The sequence below is a fragment of the Taeniopygia guttata genome, chromosome Z (assembly GCF_048771995.1).
Source record: "Taeniopygia guttata chromosome Z, bTaeGut7.mat, whole genome shotgun sequence".
Classification (NCBI taxonomy): Eukaryota; Metazoa; Chordata; class Aves; order Passeriformes; family Estrildidae; genus Taeniopygia; species Taeniopygia guttata.
This window is the reverse complement of record NC_133063.1, coordinates 77,128,356-77,152,839: the sequence shown is the minus strand read 5'-3', so window position 1 is coordinate 77,152,839 and position 24,484 is coordinate 77,128,356. Positions and strand designations below refer to the sequence as shown.

Below are 24,484 nucleotides of genomic sequence, written 5' to 3'. Positions count from 1 at the left end.
ACAGCAGCAAAAAAGGAGGCAGTAGAAAAACAGTGAGGTTTTTTCTGTTGTGGAGATTGAAGAGCTGGTGAAATTGCAATGTCACAGAGACAGCCAAACCTTTAATGACTGTTAGGGATAAGTGCTTTGGTCAGAACATTCTGAACTAAAACTCTTAGAACTCTTACAGATAAAAGTAACGTTGGTAAAACCTATTTAATTTCAGTGGCATTTTAACAGTTGGAGAAGTCTTTGTTGCAGATCTAAGAGAGAAGAAGGAGGAAGAAAGAGCATGCAATAGGAAAGAAACAGGAACAGTAGCAAGACATCTTGCAAATAAAGTCTAACTGTTCTGTTTTACACTGACAGGAGCTGTCCTCAATACCTTTTACATGGACAGCAGTCGGCTGTGGTTGCAGTACTTATAGCTTAATTTTACTGGAAACATTAAACCCAGTTAAGTAAGACAAGGAGGAGGGAACAGAAAGTAAATCCAGTCTGCTTCTTTTTTTTTTTTTCCTTTGAAGGTATACGAATGCTGGATGGAATAGTCACCGATGCTATTGAGGCCAGTTCCATCGGTTTCAATCCAGAACATGTGGATATTTACAGTGCAAGCTGGGGCCCCAACGACGATGGTAAAACTGTGGAGGGACCCGGGAGACTGGCACAGAAGGCTTTCGAGTATGGGATAAACCAGGTACTACACTTCAGGGAAAAATAAAGCAAAAAAATTGGCAGAGAAGAGAATTTTAAAATGATTGATACCAGAAAAGAAATGAAAATGGTTTGTGCTGTCTTTGCTCAAATATATTTGAATGGACACAATGTATTTTAATAGTACAGGTGAGAGAAATTTCCAGCCAGAAAGGACTTTTGAGAAAACAACATTAGGGCTTTCTAAACTAATTTTAGCTGCTAATATCCATGGATAAGCTTTTTCTTACATCCTTAATTTTGCTGCCTTGGTCTCACCCTACACCCACCCTTCTCTGCTGCTTGTTTTACACTGAACACTAATTCGATTTTTGTACTGAAAGCCCATAAAATTTAATACAAAATTCCTGTTTCATGAACATTTTGCTATGTGAAATAGTGATGCATTTTAGCACCCTGTGGATGAGCTTGCATTGTATTAACTGCATTAATTTATAAATTAGTGCGTGTCATGATCTAATTAAAATGAAAATAGTTCAAATGCATGATGAGGAGTACTGGGAGAAAGATTTTATGGGTTTCTTTTTTTCATGTCACACTCTTTGGATCTGGTGGGTGATAAATAAGGTGCAAACTGAGAGCTGGCGTGCATTTATTAGTAAACTATTCTAGCTCTTGCCAGTGAGGTGAAAAGATATCTAAAGATGGACAGGTACTAATAAAGAGAGGAACACTGAATCATAGAGGGGAGAATAGAGAAATGCCTTGAAGGACATGCAAACATAAAATTTTGGATAAAGGGCAATTAACATCAGTAGGCAGAGGGAGAAAAGGAGAGAATAATTTAAATGCTGACAGCTGACAAATATACTCTGAGAGAATGATAGAGACAAATGAGAGAGCTTGTAGCAGGTTATATGCCCATAGGTAGGTAGCAAGAACAGAGGAGGAATTAAAGGTGAAAATTAGGCAACAAATATTAATTGGTCTTACTCTGAAAAAGCAGGTTCTTTGGTGGAGAATGTATCCTTTTTTTCCAGCTTGTTTTCTTTCTAATGGGGAACAAATTTACTCATTTGTCTCTCAGGATTCAAAGATTCCTGTTGCAAAGGTCTGTCTGGTTTCCATTCTGCTTAAAGTCAGCCAGTGCTGGGATTGACAATGGCTCTAATCCTTGGATCCTTCACTGGTGAAGCACCTGAGCACAGGCTTAACCTGAAGAACCAAGGAAGTGTTACCATAACTCTAAGCGAAATCAGAGCAGGTGCTGGGATACACTAGTGCTTTTCTGGACTGCAGAAAAGCAGTCTCAAAAATACTTTGTTCTCACAAATACTATATCATTTTCTGTAGTGGATGTGGCTTGTCTTTCTGAATTTAAAACTTGTATCACAGAGTACATATTATTTCTCTTTGTTTTTAATGTTTTAAGTGATGCAACTATCTTATCATTTGCATAAATAACTTCAAATCTCACCTGAGTAGAATGATAAAAAAAAATGTATTCCAGCTGCTGTGGATTATTAAATGTGCATATAGTCATAATGAACAACACATGAAATTCTGCTTGTCACATGTAATATATTTTTTTCATCTGAAGAGCAAGTAGAGCTTAAGACTCCATAGTGATGCATGTTTCCTCTGTGATAGTTGTCATGTTTTACCTGGTTATGCCTGGAGGCTGGTGATGCTGACCCATGGATCTGTGAGTGAAGGGAGGGTTTTCAGTGTGTCCATCACTCATACTCCTAACCCATACTTCTGTGAGTACAGGAAAGGAAAATTAAATAACCCTTGATAAGCTTGCCATATTTTTAAGGCATTTTTTTCTAGAAATGGTAAGGCTCAAACAGCAGCATGTGGAAAAATTTACTCATTGAACACAGACTCTGTTTTTAAGTTGAAAATCTGAGGAAAGTTGTTGTATCAGGTACACTAAACCAAGTAAGTGAGATTAAGAATTGTGCTATAAGGTGAGCAGTGGGATGTTGCAAACAGCTGGTTTATTCTGTCTCTGTCTTCTTCAGTGCTTATGGAAATTGCTCCTCTTCCATGTTAGCTGTATTAGGCTTTTTGGGGAAAGGAGCTGTTAAGGATACATTGTGAGATTCTAAATCTTTCTGATAACCGTTCATTTCCTTTTTTTTTTTTTTTTTGTTTTTTGTTTTTAATCCCTAGGGTCGAAATGGGAAAGGCTCCATTTTCGTGTGGGCTTCAGGGAACGGAGGTCGTCAGGGTGACAACTGTGACTGTGATGGTTACACTGATAGCATCTACACCATCTCCATTAGCAGTGCATCTCAGCAAGGGCTTTCTCCCTGGTATGCAGAGAAGTGCTCTTCAACTCTGGCCACAGCTTACAGCAGCGGGGATTACACTGACCAAAGAATTGTAAGTTGCTTTTACCAGTTTCAGAACAAATACAAAGGTATGATCTACACAAATAATAAACAAAGCCTGTAAAATGCTTGACTTCGAGTGCCTTTGTGTTATGTGTTTAGTGCTTTTCTCTGGAAAATTTAAGGGATTTGTAATCCAAAAAGTGATTACAAATCACTTTTGATTTTGATCCTCTATTCTTCTACCCTAAAGCAACGGTTAAACAAAATCATTTTGTCAATGCAGTTAAATCAACATGCTGAATTTTGCCTGTGGTTTGTGAGCAGTTTGTGTATGAAAGTGGTCTCTGCATGGTTTGATATGGCACTATTCTTCACAAAGGGCAAATGAAGAGAAATTCAGAGTTAAAAGAAAACCTGTGATGTCAGGGCCACTGTTACACCTTGTCATTACATTTTTTAAGACAAGAGACAGCAACAACAGTGCCTTCAAACCTTCCAAACTTGCAAGCAGGCAAACCAGTCTGTGTGCCTTCCTTAATTGTGCTGAAGAATATTGCTGTGGCACAATAATGTTGAAATACTTGTAATTTCTGTCCAGCCCTGGTAGATGCTAATTTTACTATACTGATGGGGATTAAAAGAGCGTCATTCCAAGTTAGCCTGGAGATCAGTCCTTACTATTTGGCTTCTCTTTATAGTAAAGATTTAGATAAATGAGCTGATGAGTTTGGTGTTTATTCATTGCAAATTATAGTTCTTCTGCTGAAGAGGGAGCAGAACACCAATGCTAATCCTATGAGTAATTTCCTAGTAAGCAGTAATTTTGAATGTTCTAGGCCCAACACAATGATCTGTTTTCATGAATCACCAATAAGCCTGAAACACTTATTGTGAAACCTTTAGACTAAAATAAGATATTCAGAGTGGGAGTATTTTGTTCCAACAAAAAAACGCTTTGATACTAAAATTATAGTTGAAGTAAAAAGAGTGGATTGAGAGAGATTTAAACACTCATCATTTCTTCTGCTGGTGAGTAGTGTATTAATAATGCACCAAGTAAGGGACACATAGTTACATTTGTGAGTGTGGACACAACAATATTTACAACTATTTTTTTTTTTTTTGCTTTTCTTTTTCTCTCTCTCTTTTTTTTTTTCTTTTTTTACTGTCAGACAAGTGTTGATCTTCACAATGAATGTACAGAAACTCATACAGGGACCTCTGCATCTGCACCTCTGGCAGCAGGAATTTTTGCTCTGGCGCTGGAAGCAAAGTAAGATAACACCACCATGACCTTTGAAACTTCTTTCTATCAGCCACCCCACTGCCTGTTTTAAGAGGCTCTAACTCATACTGCAGCTCCACTTTTGTCAGTCAGACTTACACAGGCTGATGACTAAAAAAATAAGCAGCTACCTGCCCCAACACCTTCCCAGAAAAGCGGAACCCATGTGAATAAATCATGATGACTAAAGAGTATTTTGTGTATTGGCAACAGCATCTACTGATTTCTGGTCAGATGCACTTAAAAGTGAGGGTGAACCTGGATTCAGGAAAATGTGATTTGAAGACAATAGGCTCCAGGAGTTTAAACTAAGCTTCAGCCAATTTACAGAAGAATTTCTGCCAGTGATGAGGTATAAAAGAGAAGGTGACCAAGCTTGTCTGGCAGAGCAGGCAGGGAGCAGCCAGGTTTGGATCCTGTAGAGCAGGTAGTCAGAATTTAGGCTTCGGGGAAGCTAAGAAAGGACAGGACATTGACTTTTTTGAGAGAAAGCACTTTAGGCAGTAGTGAATAGGTTTAATGCTTGTATGGTGTAGATTCAGCTAAATTTTCTACTTCACATCCCTTTGGTGACATGAGCCTATATTACATATTATATATTAAAAATTAGATATTTTAAAGGGCAGAGTGAGTCACAGATAAAATCAAATAGCCAGTTTTCAAAGTCCAGATCCAAAAAGATGGGTGGGAAATTCTAGTATTGCTATATTTAAATGCCTGAATTGTTTTGGAGTATTGGACTCTACTCTTGCTAGATACCTTTTCTTCATGGACACGGAAATCTTGTCTGCCCAGAGAAGTATTGTGAGGATAAGTGCAACATGATCTGTGTTATAAAACAGTGAGATGACATATGCATTCAAAGCATGTTCTGTTTCAGTCTAGTAATTGATAGAAAAATGATAGATAGCCCTGAAAAAACTAATCAGGAACATTTTCCAAACAGCCCAGATCTAACGTGGAGGGATATGCAGCACTTGGTAGTGTGGACCTCAGAATATGATCCACTGGCTGGAAATCCAGGATGGAAAAAAAATGGAGCAGGCCTGATGGTCAACAGCAGATTTGGGTTTGGGCTACTCAATGCTAATGCCTTGGTGGATTTAGCTGATCCCAAGAGATGGAAAAGTGTACCAGAAAAGAGAGAGTGTATTGTCAAAGACAAGAGTTTTGAACCCAGGTAAGGATTTGCATTACCAGTTACTAAGCTAGTGCCTATTGTAATAAAGCCTGAAGGATCATATTCTTCACAGATTGCTCTGAACGAGAATAAGTGACTTCTTTTCATTCATTTAGTTTTGCCAGAATGTATTCCCCACAGGCAGCCGAGCAGCATTGCTTCTTGGTTTGTTTTTTTAGTGAAAGACTGATGGAAATCACTTGCATGAAGCCTTAACAAAGACTAAGATTATTATGTCTGCTTGTGCAGACAGTGCATAAAGAATGATACTGTGAGGCTGAGCCCAGTCAGGAAGGCTGTGAATTTTTAGACAACCATCAGAAGATAGATTAAAAGATACTGAGGTCTCACAAAGATTTTTTAAAAATAAAAGTGTCTGTAATGGGTCTTAGAAATTCTTCTCCTGTGACAGGCTTGTATATGTTGAAATCAGGGTGATGTATTGAGCTTTAGTAATGTCTGTAGCATTTTCTTATGAAACAAAACTGTGTCAAAGGCTCACTGGAAAATCTTACCAGCCACGTGCCAACAGCACACTGAGTCTGAACAGACAGATTAATTATCATTAGTCACTGAGCTGGTTAATCAATAAGGATATCTAGATGCTTTTTATCTCTACATGTTCCCATACAGATTTTTATCCAGAAAAAAATATCTATTTCAAAGGCTGAAATTATACCATGTGAATGCAACAGAGGTCTGTACAGAAGTCTGTTGCAGTGTTTCAGAGAGTCACTGCTTGGTAGTTTTATTATTTATGCTATTTTACTATCAAATTCTTTTTATGGACTCTGTCTATTTCACAGAATGTTGACCCACTACTGATGTATGCCACGCTTGCTCTTTATGTATTTTTATTGCAGTCCTGTATGTTACATTATGAAAACAAAGATCCCATGATACTGAGCTTAGAATTATCTGTGTGGAGATTTAGATACCCATTCTACTTGGAAGTAAAGGGAACTGTGCAGAGAATGCTATGTAGAATCTCTCTGTGCAGAGCATGAACAGCAGACATTAGCTTTTTTTGTTGAGCTGGCATTGAGTCTTCCTTTCTCATCATTCTGAAATGGCTGTTAAATGTGTCATTCACAACCCAGAATCAAGAGTTCCTGTGGGTAATCAAAGAACTACTTCAATTTTGACAGATTATTAAGAGCAAATGAAGAAGTCATCATTGAAATTCCCACAAAAGCCTGCAAGGGTCAAGAGAACTCCATTGCATCTCTGGAGCACGTGCAGCTCGAGGCAACGATTGAATATTCCCGTAGAGGTGATCTCCATGTCACTCTGGTTTCTCCATCAGGTACAGGAGGCAAACACACATTTTGTTTGTTTGCTGTAGTGTGTAACATTTACTTCATGAAAATAAACGTGGTTTTCAGTGGTTAAAGAGAGCTAAATATATCACTGGACAAGTCCAGTGAGGATAAAGCATCCAGGAGTTATAGAGACCCCTCTTCAACCTTTACCTGTTCTGGGTTCTTTTTGTGGAAGGAGATTTGAAAATCATACTTCAGAAAATGAAGGCACAGAACATTTTCACAAAGGCAAGTGGACCTATGAAACCTCAGGGCTCCTGATAGACAATGGATTATAGATCAATAATTATTATCAGACTTCCTGTAATTTAGCAGACTAATGGAAAAACTGAGGATATCTGATTCCTCAGGTTTCATTTCATGCATCTACCCATTGGTGTATTTAAAAAACCAAAGTGTTTCTGTTAGGTACCTTAGTACAATTGTACTAAATGAGCTAGAATATGGCAAGCTGTCTTGGCAATGTCCTGAAAAAACACAAAATAAAAAGCCCAACCAAATAAAACAAAACAAAACAAAACCAATCAAACACACAAAAAACCCCAAACAAAACAAAAAAAAAAAACCAACAAAGCAAAAAAGATTAAAAATATTATGAACAACTAAGAGTAAAGTCTGTTAGATCAACTGGCATTAAAAGGAAAAAAAAGACAAGCTTTCACTTATGAATTTCAATATCAAGCTGATCTAATTTTTTTCTGTTTCTAGGTAGCAATCATCAAGTACTGCTGCCTCCACTGCATTATCATTTTGCTTTCATGGTTAAATTGTTTTTCCATTATTTCTTGGTGCTTTTCTACTTTCCTGCAAAGCATTAGTAGAAAATGTATGTCACTCCTTTTCTATATTTATGCTGTTACCTTTAAATATATTTTTAAATAGTGACAAGGCTCCTTGGGGCTTCACTTCTCCTTATTATGTAAATATTGCTCCCTTGCTTTTTTCCTTATACCTAAACAAGCCAAACAAATTTCCTCCTGTGCAGCAAAACCTCTTTTGCTGCAGAAATGCTTTGTGAGCTGCAGCATTTTTGTAATAATAACAATGCAAATGCTTTTTTTTTCGCCCTGTTGGAGGACCAGGCTGTGACAATATACATCCACTCACCAAAAAAAACCCCGAACCAGTGATGAAATCATAAACCTGTGGTATCATAATCATGAGTTTTACCATCAAAACTTCCATTTCAGAAGTTTCTTGAACAGCTCATAGGTGGGAAAGACTGGTTGTGCCTGACATCTTCTCCTTATGCTTCTTTTATGTGCATTCACTACCTTTTCATGCCAGAGATAGAACACTGAACAAGATGTACCTTCTTGGTGTGACCTGACAGCTTGTGCACTCCTAAGCACTGCTGTAAAAATAATTACAGGAGCCACTGCTAAAGGAGGCACTGCTGAACAGTGTATTTTCCAGGTCACCTCTGCTCTAGGCAGTGTGCAAGCTGACAAATATGAAAAGTAGGAAGAGGCAGTGCATGGACAATCAATGTTGATCTTGCACCCACACAGGGACCAGCACTGTCTTACTGGCTGAGAGAGAGAGAGACAAATCTCCCAATGGCTTCAAGAACTGGGACTTCATGTCTGTCCACACGTGGGGGGAAAATCCAGCAGGCACCTGGATTTTAAGAATTACTGATATGGTGAGTATGCCGTATGCTAACTAGTTGTGTTTGGGAGCTAACACAGATTAAATGATCACTCATCACTACAAAGCACATTGAGTAATGAGGCTGCTCATTAAGCAAGCTAAATTAGGAGTTATTTAAGATAGCCAGCTGGGTTAAGGATTAAAGAATAAATGTAGGGTCAGATTTTTGTGTTCTTTACTTACATGCAAAGCACCGTTCTCATTTCACTGGCATGTACCTGTCAAAAAAAATTCCGGCCTGTGTTTTTCAGACACATGTCACCAGAATTATCACTTGATAAGGTTTTCTGTGATTCTTGGATTGAAATATGAAACCAAATTAACATATGGTTAACTGGAAATTCTTTTTTGCAGAAAAGAACTCAGCATGGATCTAGTCTTCTTTTGGTCTATGTGCAGTGTTCATTAACTGAGAACCTTTTGAATTAATGATTTTTTGGGGGATCTCAGCAACCTATTCTGATGTACGCATTTCCCCAATTTCTTGTTGAGAGTATCTAGTGCTGAGCAACATTTAAGGATTAAAGCTAAGTAGTCCACAGATAAAAAATAAATCAGTTTACTAAAGCCACCTGGGGATACAGATTACAACAGGAAGACACCAGAATTAAGCTGCTTGATAGGCAACTGAAAAATAATTCCTTCCAAAGAGAGAGTGATCAAGCTCACTCATCTCATTGAAGTTGTCTGTTAATAAGCTTGTCCTTAGGGGTCAGATCTTGCCAAAAACTGAAAGCTTCCTGTTAGACACTGAGCCTTCAGTCCCTATTGGCCTCCATTGTAAACAGGAGGGTATTGCAAAGAGCTGAGCAGATGGACAAGGCACCAGGAGTAAATATTACTATCAGCAGTGTAGTGTTAATGCTGCAGGCTTATAGATAGCCCCATGGTTACAGATATCCTGCTCTTTGAAAGCATTTTCGTGAAACAAAGTTAAGAGGATTTTGTTTGCAAATTAGTTCTCATTTCAAGTGAGAATTTCCTGAAATTTACAATAAAGCAAGATTTTTGTCCTCCGTGTATAATACACTCTTTCCTCACCTCGCAGGGTTTTGTGTTCTCTGTATTATCTCTTCCATTTTCTACGTCCACTACTACTTTTATTTGTACTGCCACCAAAATTTATAAATAAACATTTACTGCTTGCTTCCACACACTGTATTTCAGATTGCTGTTATACAATATATAAATAACAAAGTAACTTCTATAAGGAAATTACCAAGAAATGACGTAGTGAGCAAGTTCTAAAAATACAAAATATTACTTCAGTAGTTTCTATCATTCTGTGTTAGGACAAAATTCCATTGATGCTAACATGATGCATTAATAATTATGTTACACCAATATGTGAATATTTTGAGTGGTTAAGCTATTGTATTAAATCCCACATTCTATTATACTCTGTCTGTACTACATCTGGAGGTTTTGTGCTTATGAATCATACTCTACAGGTAGGTATTGAAAGCCTGATAACCTGCTTTGGTCTCTTCTGTGTACTTTGCATTCAAGTGTCTCTTTTGCTCTTTTATGTCCTGAGGGCCTTTTCTGATGTCACGCTTGTTTTTCAGTCCAGACGAATACAAAATGAGGGGAGGATTGTAAACTGGAAATTGATTTTGCATGGCACTGCTACTCAACCTGAGCACATGAAGCAGCCACGTGTGTATACATCCTACAATGCTGTGCAGAATGACAGAAGAGGAGTGGAGAAGATGACTGATCTTGTAGAGGTAAAGTTATATTACATTTATTCCTCACATGTTTTTCAGTTTATAAGGAAATGTTGTTTTTTTTGTGGTTCGTTGGGTTTTTTGTTTTCTTTTTTTTTTTTTTGGTTGGTTATTTTTTTTGGCCTAGTAAGAAGACACATATTTATTTTGCAGTAATTTCATCTAACTCATGATTGTTTTTGAGTGTATATTGTAATTTTACCCATGTCAACAACTGATATTTTTATTAGTCTCTGTTTCAAATTGCAAAATATAAGGGGCTTAGGATGACAACAGGAAATTGCTCCTAAAGCAAGGAACTCTGTGGCTAATGCAGTTGAGTGGTGGAAGGAGGGAAGAAGACACCTCTGACAAACACATAAATTTATGTAATTCTACTGAGAATGAGTGTCACATTCTAAAGGAACTTAGCCTGCTGGAGTGCTTCCACTGAGTTTGCAAGGAATTTCAGGACCAAAGGGCTTGACAAAAGTCAGGGATTCACTGATTCAAGAGGTTTAGCACAGTGGATTTGTTGCTGCCATATCCTTTAGCATCCCCCAGTTTACCCTACAGATAACAGTGCTCTAAAAATACAAGGCAGGGTGACCCTGGGTTTCAGGATGCACAGGATGGTAGTAATGCACATTTTCATAGTGCTTGATTACGTCAACAGCATCAGAAAATAATCCCATCACATCAAATTGTTACCCCATTAAGTAATTAGGACATCCATAAAGCACAGATAGTTTAACCTTCCTCACACGGGTTATGAAAGGTGGGTGTGATAATGGTCTCTAAATCCATTACATAAATGTCGCCAGGTCTGGCAGCCATGGCCAAGAAAACAAATTGGAAGAAAGTAAAAGTGGATTCAGCAGGTGCTGAAGGAGAAATGGGTGGACATGGTAAAAATCACATGAAGATAAAATGAGTGTTCAGTTAGAAATACAGTTCTAAGTTGAATGAGGAATGCCTGCAGGCATATACTAGTATTAAAATAAGATCACGCCTCTCACTAACTGGTCTGTGAACCTATACTTGGGATTAATCTTCCAAGGTCTCCTAGGTATGTGTTATGACCACCCATTAGCCATACTTCACTGTCTTTTTCTTAGGTGAGGTCATCTACAGAGAAGGTTTCATGGAAACACTGGTTCCATCCTTTTCTTAAGAGTACAAGGCACAATCAGAGCTGCCATCACCACTGCATACATGTTTCCCTCATTTAGAGTGCTATGTCCTGCGGCACAACCAGAAATATCTCTTAAGACTGGGACAAATACTGGTATAAAATGATGTGTTGTCTCCTGCCAATGTGGAATCTGAATTTATAACTGCCTATATTGTGGGAGGATTTGATATTTATACAGTGTAGTCCTTTCAAAAGTTTCCTTTGGTTGATAATGGTCTGCTTGTTTTCTAGATGCCCAAGTGGCTGCTGAATTAAAAAATAACATTTTCCCACACATAGATGGAGATAACTGACCAGAGCAAGCCTTAATCCAGTCAGTTGTTCATTGACACCTGACCTTTATTTCATGCTAATCTGTATTCTAGGACCATACCACACTGGAGAGTTTAAGTGAAAAACCCAAGGCCACACAAGACACCAGCAGCAGCAGTGACAAAGCAGAAGATAAAATCCCATCAGAAGCCATGCTGCATTTACTGCAAAGTGCTTTTAGCAGACAGATGGATCAGAAGCAACCACCAAAGAAGACCACAAGTGAGAAGTTAAACATTCCCTATGAACACTTCTATCAAGCCCTCAAAAAATTGAACAAGCCCTCCCAGTTAAGAGGCTCAGAAGAAAGTCTGTACAGTGACTACGTTGATCTTTTTTACAATGCCAAACCTTACAAGCATAGAGATGATAGACTGCTGCAAGCATTGGTTGATATCATAAATGAAGGAAATTAACTGTAGGGTATGGCACTGAGTTGGAAATATTTGTTCTCCCCACCTGTAGTTTTTTTTTCCAAAGTCTATGTATGCTCTAGTTGTGTGATTGCTGCTTTGATTGCTTCATATTTAATACAAATATCAAGGAAGGGAGAAAAACGGGTGTGAGGGGATAAGACAGGAAAATTACACTTTTTAGTATTATCTTTTTTCAAAACCTTTCTCCAGAGTAGATTTGCCCCCTCAGGCATGAAATGCAATAGTACTCCCCTGAAAACCCTAATACTCTATTTTAAACAATTTTCGCATTACTTATTTTTCCACCCTTTTCACTTAAGCATGCAGTAGGATTCAAAACCTGAATTACCAAGCAGTTTTGAACCAAACTGCCAAAGCTATGGGGATATATTCTCATCCATGGATTTGTCATGAATATTGCAGTCTTTGTTCTATTTGTCATTTATTCCGATTTAATATTTGCAGCCAGTACTGCTTCTGTCATAGGTGTTTTGTTCCTTCTCCAAACAATGCTCCCTTGCCCTTCTGTTCTCCTGTAGAGGAACATCTGGGAGGCTGGGGTTGGACTGGGGCATCAGTGCACACTGATGAAGTTATTTACAATTTAGACTACAGACATAAACACACTAATGAAAAAGAGCCCCACTGAGGCATCCCAGACCATGGGATGGCATTTTCTCCAGCAGACTTGGAACTTTCTCAAGTGAAGTGCCTGAATTATGAGCCTGGTCTTTCTAGGCCATATGTGTTTAATGAGGACAGTCTCACTTCAGAGCACTTGTCATTCTTTTCACCAGTTATGAATCACCTGATGGAGTATTGATCTATTTGTGTCAATTATGTGAGCTTTGGGCTCCAACCTCCTACCTGTAGAGCCTCAGTTAGGTCTCCAAAGTAGTACAAAGCTGCCTTTTGAGATGCCTACATCTACAAGTAGCCAGGCCAAGTGGAACAGAAAGACTAGCTGTTGCAGAAAAGTCCACCCAAAGACTGTAAAATTCCTAAAATATCTAGGAAGACAAGGCAAAATCATCTAAGATTAAAAAAAAAAAAAAAAAATACCCTGAGAAGGGTGAGCATGGAATGTGGAGTGGGAAGAAGAGGTTGAGGCAGAGGTGGCTGTCAGAAAGCAACTAGGGTGAGTAGCCCCCTAACATTAGCAGTTTTCCACACATACCTCTTTAATGAGAGTCAAAATTATATATTATTTTGCTTCTAATAATTGAAAAAAAAAAAAAAAAGCCATGTTGGATGATCAGAAAAGCTAGGGGATCTAGAACAAGGAAATGAAGATTCCCAGGGGATAGTTATCTCATTGAAGTGCTGAAGAAAACCCAGAAAATTGACTGCTTTTTACTTTTCTTCCTCTTGACTACTGTTGAAATGTGTTTTGCAGACTCTCTAGAAATATTTGATCAGATTCTTTTTCACTGTCTATTCCTTAAAATTATGCAAGTGTCTCTAAGAGAGGAATTTTACATTTTGGTCATAATCCATCAGTTCAAACAAAAGTTTTTCAAACTTCACACTAAATCCTGTAATTTAAAGGTAAACATATTAATTGTAACTAAATAAGTCTTCTTTGGAAAAAAGGACTTCTCTAAAGACAACCTTAAAATTTTTCTTACCAAATATAAGATTTAAAAAACATTCTTTGTGGTGGCTTCATACCTTTCTAGGGCTTAGCCTGTCTTTTTGCCAGTTTTAAGGATTCTTTAATATTCTTCTAGTCAGCAGCTGAAGGATGAAATCTCTGCTGTTGAATGCCGCTTGTACTGAATCATCCCCTCTCCACTAAGAAATTTGCTTAGGAAGAGAAGTCATTAAAAAAAAAAATCCTGCAATGGTCCAGGTCAGAAGGCTTTCCTTTGCTGTCCTTTCTGCACAACAGCTTTCTGGCAATGCATAACTAATGAACAAGCAAACCATGAAAATTTCTAATTGCTGCTATTACAGAATGAGAGCACTTATTTTCACTAATGTTTAAATTTCAGAATAGAATATGGCAACGTAAGGGCCACTTTTAGTCCTGTGTAATGAAGCTTAGAGGCTGGTTCCCTCAGATAACAACAAATTTAGCCAGTCCTCATTCAGGTATATTACAGTGAGAAAAGTACTAATAACACTCCATCAGGCCTTGAAAAAAAATGTTCAGGTTAAAAGGGTGGGAATCAAAAGACCCTCCTTTGTTTTAAGATCAGTTCCTATGCTGTAGCCAAAGTTTCAACAGATGACAAGTTTAAAATCTCTCTTTTGATGTTTCCAACCCAGATCAGCTTGTACAGGAGTAAATTATTTTTGTTAGTCTTTCCTTGGTGCCTGTGTGGGTTTTGTGAAAAATGTAAAAGTAAAAAAAAATGTTTTCTCTCAGAATTTCAAATTATATTTTCGTTACAGGTATTTATAATATAGCAAAGATTTTATTGAACAGACAGAATTTTAAAAGGCATAATAAATTATATTGAAGAACCAGATTTTTTTCTTGAGAAAGAGACAATTTCATCCAATAAACATATTTTTTAAAAGGCATGTTACAACAGCAACTGCAACATGTATGTGATGTGATGTTAAAATTTGTCTACTAGTAGCATAATACAATGTGTTAGCAGAGCTCAGTGTGTGGTCTTAACATTTGTAAAGAAAACAGTAAGATAAAGTCAAGTTATTGAGTTAAAAGGAAAGGGAAATTGAGTTTAGAATGAAAAATAATGGCTTGGGGAAATAACCAGGATTGGGTGGAAAGAAATGTGGAATATATTGAAAATGAGGGCTTTCAAGGGATCTCTTCAGCAGTAATACTCACTTGTTTCCTTCTCACAACAGCAGCCAAGCTGTGGACATCACTGAGAGCCACACTGTCTGTAATTCAGACAGTTAAAAGAATTCTGCCTATTTAGTACACAGATGTGTGTGTCAGAGGCACTAAAATGAAGTAATGAAGCAAAAAGAGTCAGGGGATCAAGGTAAACACATGGGTCTTCACTTACTTGCATGAAATAGTTGAAATAATTGTTCCCTCCGCCACTACTCACATTTCAAGCCAGCAGAGAAACAAGCCCTTAAACCCTTGTACACTGCACATAGTGTAACCAACTAGATCTCAACAACAAAATCTGCTTTGTCAAATGCCCAAAGGATAATTAAAACACGCTTAATGTGATTTCAATGGATACATTCCCTTATGATAAATACTTACGGTAAATGTACACAGAAAATGGATTTCTGAAGAAAACAGAGAAATCTAAGTCTAAATTACAGCAAACTACCTAGCTTCCACACTAAACAGTATTTTTTCTCTCAAGTTGACTGGGTTTTGAAATGCTGCATTTGAACTTTTACTTTCACCAGCTTTGAGTTTTCCAAGCAGAGGTTCTGATAAGTCACATCTTGTAACTCCAAACTTGTTAATAGTTTTCAAATGAAGTGTCCTCTTTCTTACCTCTCCCTCTCCTCTTCACTCTGGGAAAAAAAAAAAAAAGCATTTTCAGTAAACAGAAGGCTAATTTAAGAGAGAAAAGGTCGGGGGGGGCTTACATATAAAATGCTAGCTCTAATATTTCTTATTGCATTATCTTAGTGTCATAGATTAAATGAGGACATGGTCTGTGTGTTAAAAGAGCACATTCACAGGAAGGAGAAACACCTGATTGTTGCTCTTTTTTTTGGTGTGTAGATCACACTGTGGAGGTGACAGTCACAATTAACTCTTTGTGCATCAGAGCAACAAGAGGGACTGCACTGTCTTTGAGAGTCTCCTTCTGCAATGTTAAGCCAGCCTCTGCCACTGCAGTTTTCCAAACATTACAAATCCAAGGAAAGTTGGCATCTGAGTTAGTACAGCTCTGAAAAGAATTATAGAAGAAAAATTACAGGGAGAAAAATAAGGAGTTATTGTACACGACAAAGTACCTGCATAGCCTAAACTCTTTCTGTTTGATCAAATATTTCCTTTCAGGAAGTCCATTTTCAAAGCTCTGAGGAGCCATTCCATTCACAGCAGCATTTTATTCATAGCAGCATTTTGGGAAAGGAAAACTCTAGAAATGTGTATTTTGCTCAGAATCAATTGGTTATCTAATATTTCTAACTGCAGACTGAAAAGGTTCAAACTCCAAGCACTCTAGACACTAAAAAAGCTAATTTCTGTGAACATTCTTCTATTTAATTACACAAGTAGCCATTAAAGGTATCACTTCTCCTACTGCTATTTGTGAGAATAACGTAACCAGAAAGAATGAGAAATTTTGTTTCCAGCAATGCACTAAATGCCTACTGGAAAAAAAAAAAAAACATGTAATATTTTTCAAGTCACTAATAAACCTTCTTTATTAGGGAAACAACACTTGCAGATCCCCTGACAAGCATCTTACATTTGGAGACCTTACTAAGATACCAGGAAAAAAAAAATAGATAATATATGAAAGTGGGTGGTTATCAGGAAAATATATCTTAATCTTTATATCATTTCAGCTATTTGCTTCCAATCAAATGTAGCTAAGCATATATATCTTTCTTTCTGCTGTCATATTATTTCCCTAAAACAAATGAATTGGTTGCTGTTGCATACAGCATTTTGTTTGACTATGGCCACATTATCAGCCAGTGTTTCAAGCCATAAACATGCAGCATAATGCAGTGCCATATATTCTGATAAGGAAGTGCACTTAGGACAAGGGGCATGCAGCTCTGTGTGTGCTGCTGCATGAAGGGCTCATGTGAAACATATCCTTAAAGGCTGGACAAAGAGGAGAGCCAAATGCCAGTCCCATTATACCCAGAGAATTAATTCCCCTCTTCAGAATAACACTGGTGGGGTGCAGAGCACCACAAACATCTGGAATGTCAGGACAAAGTTCAGGCCCACAGGTCAACAGGGAGCTCAGCTACTCCTATCGTCATTCACTGTTCATGAGAGACATATTAAAACCTGAGGATTTCAAAAGAACTCTCAGCTATGAGCTTTTCCTCTTTTACGATGTATTTCTATTACCTCCCTTTAGAGAGGTGCACCATTCTTGAATGAAAGTTTTCTGAAAATACCAGTAGTTATTAAAAACACCTCTTCATCTATGTGTTTCAGTCATCAAGCTATCTGAATCCAGTTCGTTGCTTACACTTTCATGTAGAAAAATACACACATGTGCACATGTAACAACTCCATGTACAATTCCATGTAAAGTCTCTTTGATGCTGCAATGTGGCAATTCTTATCAGGAACAGCAAGAAGGAAGAAGATACAGCACTAATTTGGTAAAATAGAGTTTAAAGCTAAATTGCAGCTTGGATTTTCCATCATAGTGGTATTAATAGTGCAGCTTGTTTTGGAGTGGGACAGAAGAGGAAGGGAGATTTGCTTGTTTGGTTGTCCCTTTAGCAATTGGGGGTGAAGAATTTCCCAAAGAATTCTGTATTTTTGCAATTGATCTAAGAGAAAAATTACTCTACTCTTATAATGCAAAAGATAGCCAGAACTTTGCAGTGGGCTTTGAACAGTTTAGACAGTTAAACATTGCTGGCTTTGTAACACAACCAACAAGTGTGTATTAGGCTCTGCAAACACTGGATTTTCAGTCTCTAGCAAAAACATTGTAGTCAAAATTATTTCAAGACTTTGAGCATCGAATTTGGAGCTTTTCAGGAAGAAGTATTCATAATACCTTGAATATTTATTTGTATTTACTTTAAAATTAATATACATAGCTTACTCTAGAGCATCTATAGGTTCCAGAGGTCATTCTGAGTCACACTATGGAGGAGACTGTCTGTCTCCAGATGTATACAGCAATTGTGAATCACGCTCTTCATTCAGGCACTGAACTTATGTGTCTACAGCCAGGCAGTGTTAACGTTGCCTTCATGCCTTCCCCCTTCTCACTCCCAGGATGGTGCTGAGCCATGCTGAGTCCACCTTTTGTAAAGCTGGGCTGAATCTCTTGTGTGTGTTCAGACAATGGAGCACTCCAGTCCAGTGATGGCTACAGAAAATTTGCAAGGATCTCCCATTGCTGTCCAAGATTGTCTCTGCAATTGGATTGTTCTCTTTTCTCAACCCCAGAGGCTTGAGAAAAATCAATTCAGAAAACAAAAGGCATTCTTTGTTTCAGCAAGTCATTAAAGCACAGGCTATGTGTGATGCAAAACCATTAGGCCTATACTTAATCTTATTTACTTGCTTAAACCAGTCTCCTGTCCTGTTTAAGTGCTGTGTGGGACCAAGCACCTCCCTGAACACTTGGCTGAATCAGAAAGGATTATTCTTGCATGGTACTTCTGCAGGGAACAGGGAGAATATGATGCTAAATTTCTGCTCAATTACTGCAAATACCTCCTTACAATCCTATATTGAGTGCGTGAGTCATGCCTGGAATTCCATACACTGTGCCACCAAGTCTCATGAGCTGCTTACATTGCAGTGTACTGGGTTTCAACCTGGCATAGTGAATCACCTTCTCTCTGGGAAATGCGTGCAAAACCTTCTTTACTAGGGAAACACTTGCAGATGCCCTGACAAGCATCTTACATTTGGAGCTCTTACTTCCACACAGGATAACTTAATGTCCTTAAGAAACATGTCAGATGTTCAGGGATTTCACACCTGTGTGACCTTATTCTTCTTTGGGAGCTCAGGGAATGCTCATCATTTATAATGTTTAGTGTATTATAACTGTTGCTATCGTGCTGTACAGATGAATCAAGATTGAAGAACAGTCAGAAGATAGATTTCTTGATATTAATTTTGAGTAATTCTGCAATGCTTACTCTAAATGCACTCACATACTTGAGAAAGGAAAACAGACAACAATTATTTGACTTGGGTGTTATCCCACAGCAGTTAAAAAGAAAGAGATGGCAGTTTGGAAACAGAGCCAGGCAAGAAGGAACACATTTTGTGCATTTTGTGCTTTTCCATTCTCTTTATCCAAACAGCTCTGTTACAGTACCCTGGCTTCAAAGGACAAATTTTAGAGATCTTTCTGCTGTTCATGCTGATGAGTCAGATATGGTTTGTTTTGTGACAGAATTAATTGCTTTCTTGATCTCTCATGTCTCTCTTTCCTATCAGAAGTCTAATTATAAAATCCAAAGCCCGGCATTTCCAGCTATTCAAGGTTTATCTGCTCTGCAGTTTGTGTTAATGAGCTTAGTTCTTTGAATTCACCCCTGTAATTTTATACTAGCTGAGAGCCTAAGCCATTATCCATTTTTGGGAGCAGTCATCAACATGTACTTACCTTTAGAGATGGTGAGAGTTTACATTTCTCAGAAAAGCTAATGGCAATTTCCGCAGCTCAGCTTGTTGCACTGTTCAAAAACACTACAGACACCTATCAGAAGCATGACCTCCACACACCATTCTTGCTGATGGAAGGGCAGACCTTACAGAAAATTTTAAAGGAAGCAGAGGGAACAGGGGCCTAACTTTCCTTGTCTTTCTATGGCATCTGAGAAGCTAAACCCCTTCAGATATATTTCAAAACCCAGCCAATATTGCACCTCCCTGGAACGAAATATCCATGCCTGGATTTCCAACTGTGATTATGCACTGAACTAAGTTGAATGTTCTGTTAGTTCAAAGTCAAGGCTCAGCTTCCAAATATCTTGTGTTTGCATCTGCAGTGTGTGGAGTCATACAATTAGTTTCCCTGTGTGTGGGAGTAAGAGTGGAAGAGGAAGATATTTGATTTACTGCATTGCACATAGCATTATACCTGATGCCTAGATCACCCTGCCCCATCATCTCCTCCTTTCCTGAGTCACAAGTGGAGCTCTTCAGCTCAGGCACTTAGTTTTCATCAGCACAATGCTGTCCCTCAGTAATAACCAAATTATGAAAAAGATGAACAGCCTTCTGGGATTTAGACACTTAAAAACAACAAGGATTTTGCTTCATAGAGGTTGCTCTCAACCCCCTTAGCCTTCACCCTCTGTGAAGGGCATTTTTGGTGAAGTGAAATTAATGACAAAATAGCATCTCATACTTTTAATTCTTACTGCCATCACTTGGATCTACACATTGTTTGCAAGATTTGCAGATCCCATAACATGAGGGCATATGATGGTCCTCCTGTAGGTTCCAAAGTAGACTCCAGACAGTAGCTAACCTGAAAAAAAATATCCTCAGGACCAGAAAGCTGTAACAGAAAAGCTGTTGGATTAGGAACAGAACTACCCAGCCTGAAGGTAGTGGTCATTGTCCTCTAGAATTACCAATAATATACACAATCAAGCATTGATATATCTCTACATAAATCAGAGGAAAATGGACAAAGGTAAGCATCACTAACTGCTCTCTTGAGTAGCATTAATTTTCCTTTGGTGACAATACTTCACACTTCTTTGTAGACAGCAAACGGAGACCAGAGTGGCAGAGCCCTCCTGTTCCAGCGTTTGTCATGGTTTTTAACTTTTTCCAGACCACAGGTGGATAGGAGAAAGACCATAGAATCATAGAATTATGCTGAGTTGGAAGGGGCCTATCAGGATCATTGAGTCCAAGCCCTTGTCCCATGCAGGACATCTCAAGAGTCACACCATGTTCCTGAGAGCCATGTCCAAATGCTTCCTGAACTCTCTGTTCCAGGGCCCAACCACCCCCTGGGGGAAAACCTTTCCTGACCTCCAACCTGAGCCTCCCCCTGCGTAACTTCAGGCCATTTCTTGGAGTCCTGTCACTGGTGTCAGAGAGTGAGCAGATTGGTATCTGCCCCTTGTAAGGATGTTGGAGCCCTAATGAGGTCTCCCCTCAGTCTCCTCCAGCTGAACAGACCAATGTCCTTAGAAACTCCTCCTAGGGTTTCACCTTCAGGGTCTTCATCATCCTCATGGGATCCTTTGGTCTCTGACGGTTTAATGGCATTTTTATCTTGTCATGCCCAGAACTGCACACAATATTCCAGCTGAGGCCGCCCCGGCCCAGGGCAGAGCAGGACAATCCCTCCCCGGCCCGGCCGGCCGTGCTGGGCCTGGTGCCCCCAGGACAGGGATGTCCCTCCTGGCCCCGGGGCACTGCTGGCTCGTGTCCAGCTGGCCATCAAACATGATCTCCAGGACCATCTCTGGGCAGAACTCAGCACCTTCACTTGTAGAACTTCACACAGCTGGTGGTTGTCCAGCCCTTTAATTTCTCTAGGTGGCCTCTGCAGGGCTCTTCTTCTTTTGAGGCAGTCAGCAGCTCCTCCCAGCTTAATGCTGTTGTCAGACATAGTGTTCCTTCCAGCCTGCATCCAAGTCATTTGTGAAGATGTTGAAGAGAACCTGCTCTAACATGTAGCCCTGCAAAACCCTTCTAATGACAGGTCACCCCTCTGATGTTACTTGATTCTCTATAACTCTTTCCTCCCAAGCCAGAAGGCAGCTGCTCACTCATCACATCATGTGTTTATCTAGCTCTGGGATGAACATTTTGTCCAGAAGGATCCTGGGAAAACCTGTAAGGAAAGCTTCGCTGAAATCCTAAAATATTATATTAGCAGGTTTCCCTTGATCTGCAAGGGGGGATATCTTGTTGTAAAAGGAAATCAGGTTTGGCAAGCAGAACTTTCCCCTCCTAATGCTATGCTGGCATTGTTCTTCAGGTGTTTTTCAATACCTCCCAAAATAATCTTCTTCATGAATCTACCAGTCAGTGAAATGAGACTGACAGGCCTGTTGTTTCTGGGGTTTTCCTTCTTGCCCTTCTTGGAAACCCAGGCAATGTCGACCCACTTCCAGACAGCTAGGACCTCTCCAGCTCCTGACTGCTCAAAAATCATTGAGGGACGCTTTGGAATGACATCAGCACCTGAAAATTCTCAGACAAATCCCATCAGGCTCCACAGACCTGTAGGGATCCTGTTGGAGCAGGAGATCCCACATAAAGGTCAGCTGGGAGTTAATTGTTCTTGCAGCTGTGGTCTTCCACCTCAGGACACCGAGATGCCCATGGTCCATCATCCATGCTGAAGACAGAGGTAAAGAATGTGTTAAGCACCTCTGCCTTGTCTGTGTTCCTGTTTGTGAGGTGACCATCCTCATTCTGGAATGGGGCAATGTTATTTCTACATTGGCTTTTGTCATTAATATTTTGGGAAAAATCCTCTTGTTGGATAAACACTAGCACTTTAGCTAACCAGAAAAATAACACAGGTGGGGCAGGATCTGCTTTTGTTTGCCCTGAAGAGAGGAAGGCTGAGTCATCTCCCTATACATATGATGTTTAATAGCTTATTGTGCCATTGTGTGACTGCTGTTCAAAAACCTTCTGATCTGGGGTAATGCTTGGCATATCCTCAGTAGTGCTGCTGACAAATAGGGTTGCCCAGAAGTCCCTCAACCAGATTAAAATGTTATTTATGATTTTTTTGGCTTAGGGTAATACATGAATTCCCAGCATTGCTTTCCTCTATTAGACAAAATTTTGGCTTTATCCTGATAAACACTCCTGGAACAAGATGAAGCTGGCTGCAGGAGACAGCTGGCAGACAGGTTTTGTGTGACAGTGCCTGCACTGAGCAGACCAGAGCTGGAGCAGAATGAAGCAAGAAGAAGAGTGAAAAGACTGCAAGAGACCTGCATGGATGAACAAGGAACTCCTGTCATTATGCAATAGTAAGCAGGAAATATACAGGAGATGGAAGCAGGGTCAGGCCACTTGGAATGAACACAGAGCTTGTCAAAGTAGAAATGAGACAAGGAAAGCCAAGGCCCATCTGGAATTAAATCTAGCCAAGGATGTCAGGAACATGCCAAAATTCAACAAAGGAAATACAGGAAAGGAAATGCACCTGGGCAGGAATAACCCCAAGCACCAGCACAGGCCAGGGTGACCTGGCAAACAGCTCTGCAGAGAAGGACCTGGAGGTCCTGGAGGACAAAGAGCTTCCTGAGCCAGCAGAGTGTCCTGGGGACGAGAAGGCCAACAGGATCCTGGAGTGCACTTGGAAGGACACTGCCAGCAGGTCAGGGAGGGATCCTGCCCCTCTGCCCAGCCCTGGGAGACACCTCTGGAGTGCTGTGCCCAGCCCTGGGCTCCTCAGGGCAGGAGGGACACAGAGCTCCTGGAGCAGAGCCAGCAAAGGCTGTGGAGGTGACCAAGGGCCTGGAGCATCTCCCTCAGCAGGAAAGGCTGGGGAAGCTGGGGCTGCTCAGCCTGGAGTGGAGCCCCAGCTGAGCGGGGCCCTCAGCCCTGGGTGTCCCTGTCTGCAGGGCCCAGGCTCTGCTCCAGGGCCCAGCAATGGCAGCAGAGCAACGGGCAGGGACTGAGCACAGGAAGCTCCACCTGGACACGAGGCAGAACTTCTTCCCTGTGCAGTGACCGAGCCCTGAGCAGACTGCCCAGAGGGGCTGTGGAGTTTCTCTCACGGGAGATATTCCAGAGCCTGGGCACAATCCTGTGCCACGTGCTCTGGGATGATCCTGCTGGAGCAGGGAGATGGAGATCACTGTGGTCCCTTCCAACCTGACCCATCCTGGGATTCTGTGAATGACTTGCTTTCTCCTGCTCTTGACAGAAAAGCTGCAAGCTGGGAGCTGCCAGCTTCCAGAGCTCTTTCAAGGATGCTGCTCAGCAGCTTTCTTGACATAAGTCTGCTTTCTGCTCAGGACAGGCAGAGAAACCCACATCCCACTGCTGCCCAGACATAGAATAATCCTAGCTGCCTTTGCTGCTCCTCTGCAACAACAGTCTGCAGTTTTGAACACCCAGGTCCCTCCAGGGGATTTCATAGATTTTTTCTGTCAATATAATTTACTCAGATTGCTCTTATATTCTGAAATGTTGGAATTTCCATGTACATTAAGGCCCAAATACTATCGAAAGAGTCCCATCTTCCTTGCTCAGCCGACAAAGCTGCGGTTCTAAGATTCTCAGCTACTTTTTGCTTTCCTATGCCTCCTTCCTGTGTTGGTGATGGTTATGCTTCCCCACCATTTTCTCAAAGCTGTGCCTTTCCCAATCTGTTCTACTGCAGTGAAGCTGCAGCACTTCCAGGCTTTTCTAGAAGAGTGAGCTACCCAGCTCCTTTCCCACTACTCTTATCTGGGATGTGCAGGGCAGGGCAGCTGAACACAATGGTGGGAATTAATTCCCAGTATGGCGCCGGGATCCAGAAGTGTTGGAGCTCCTTGCTGGGTGATGCAGACGTCACTGAAGCATCTTCACAGCACAATCTGGCCTGTGATAACTTGTCAGCTCTCCTGCTGATATAACTTCCCATGTTACCCTTTCCTAGCTTTCCTCTTGCTGGATTGATGTTTACTCTGCCTGCAATTCCCCCAGGTTTCTCTTTATTAAATTTTGATTCCACCCGTGTGCTTTGTGCCTTTTGCTTTTCTGTGCCTGTGATTCCAGTGTCTGTTGCTTTGCATTAATTTGCAGCTCTCATCAATTCTAACTAATCCTCCCAAGTATCAAATCTCATTACTCTTTGCTTGTTTCTTCTTCTGAATGATTGATG

The 24,484-nt window shown here is 40.0% G+C and overlaps 1 protein-coding gene across 1 annotated transcript in view; it reads left to right on the top strand.

The window, feature by feature from the left end:
* The window catches only part of PCSK1 (proprotein convertase subtilisin/kexin type 1), a 28,030-nt gene extending 13,370 nt beyond the window's left edge, over positions 1 to 14,660 (top strand). Inside the window, exons 7-14 of the mRNA XM_030257633.4 lie at positions 507 to 679; positions 2,815 to 3,027; positions 4,151 to 4,251; positions 5,210 to 5,443; positions 6,592 to 6,749; positions 8,277 to 8,410; positions 9,987 to 10,148; positions 11,688 to 14,660. Coding sequence (XP_030113493.3) covers positions 507 to 679; positions 2,815 to 3,027; positions 4,151 to 4,251; positions 5,210 to 5,443; positions 6,592 to 6,749; positions 8,277 to 8,410; positions 9,987 to 10,148; positions 11,688 to 12,050 — 1,538 coding nt within the window. The 3' untranslated portion in view covers positions 12,051 to 14,660. The remainder of the gene's footprint in view (positions 1 to 506; positions 680 to 2,814; positions 3,028 to 4,150; positions 4,252 to 5,209; positions 5,444 to 6,591; positions 6,750 to 8,276; positions 8,411 to 9,986; positions 10,149 to 11,687) is intronic.
* Positions 14,661 to 24,484: the final 9,824 nt, after the last annotated feature.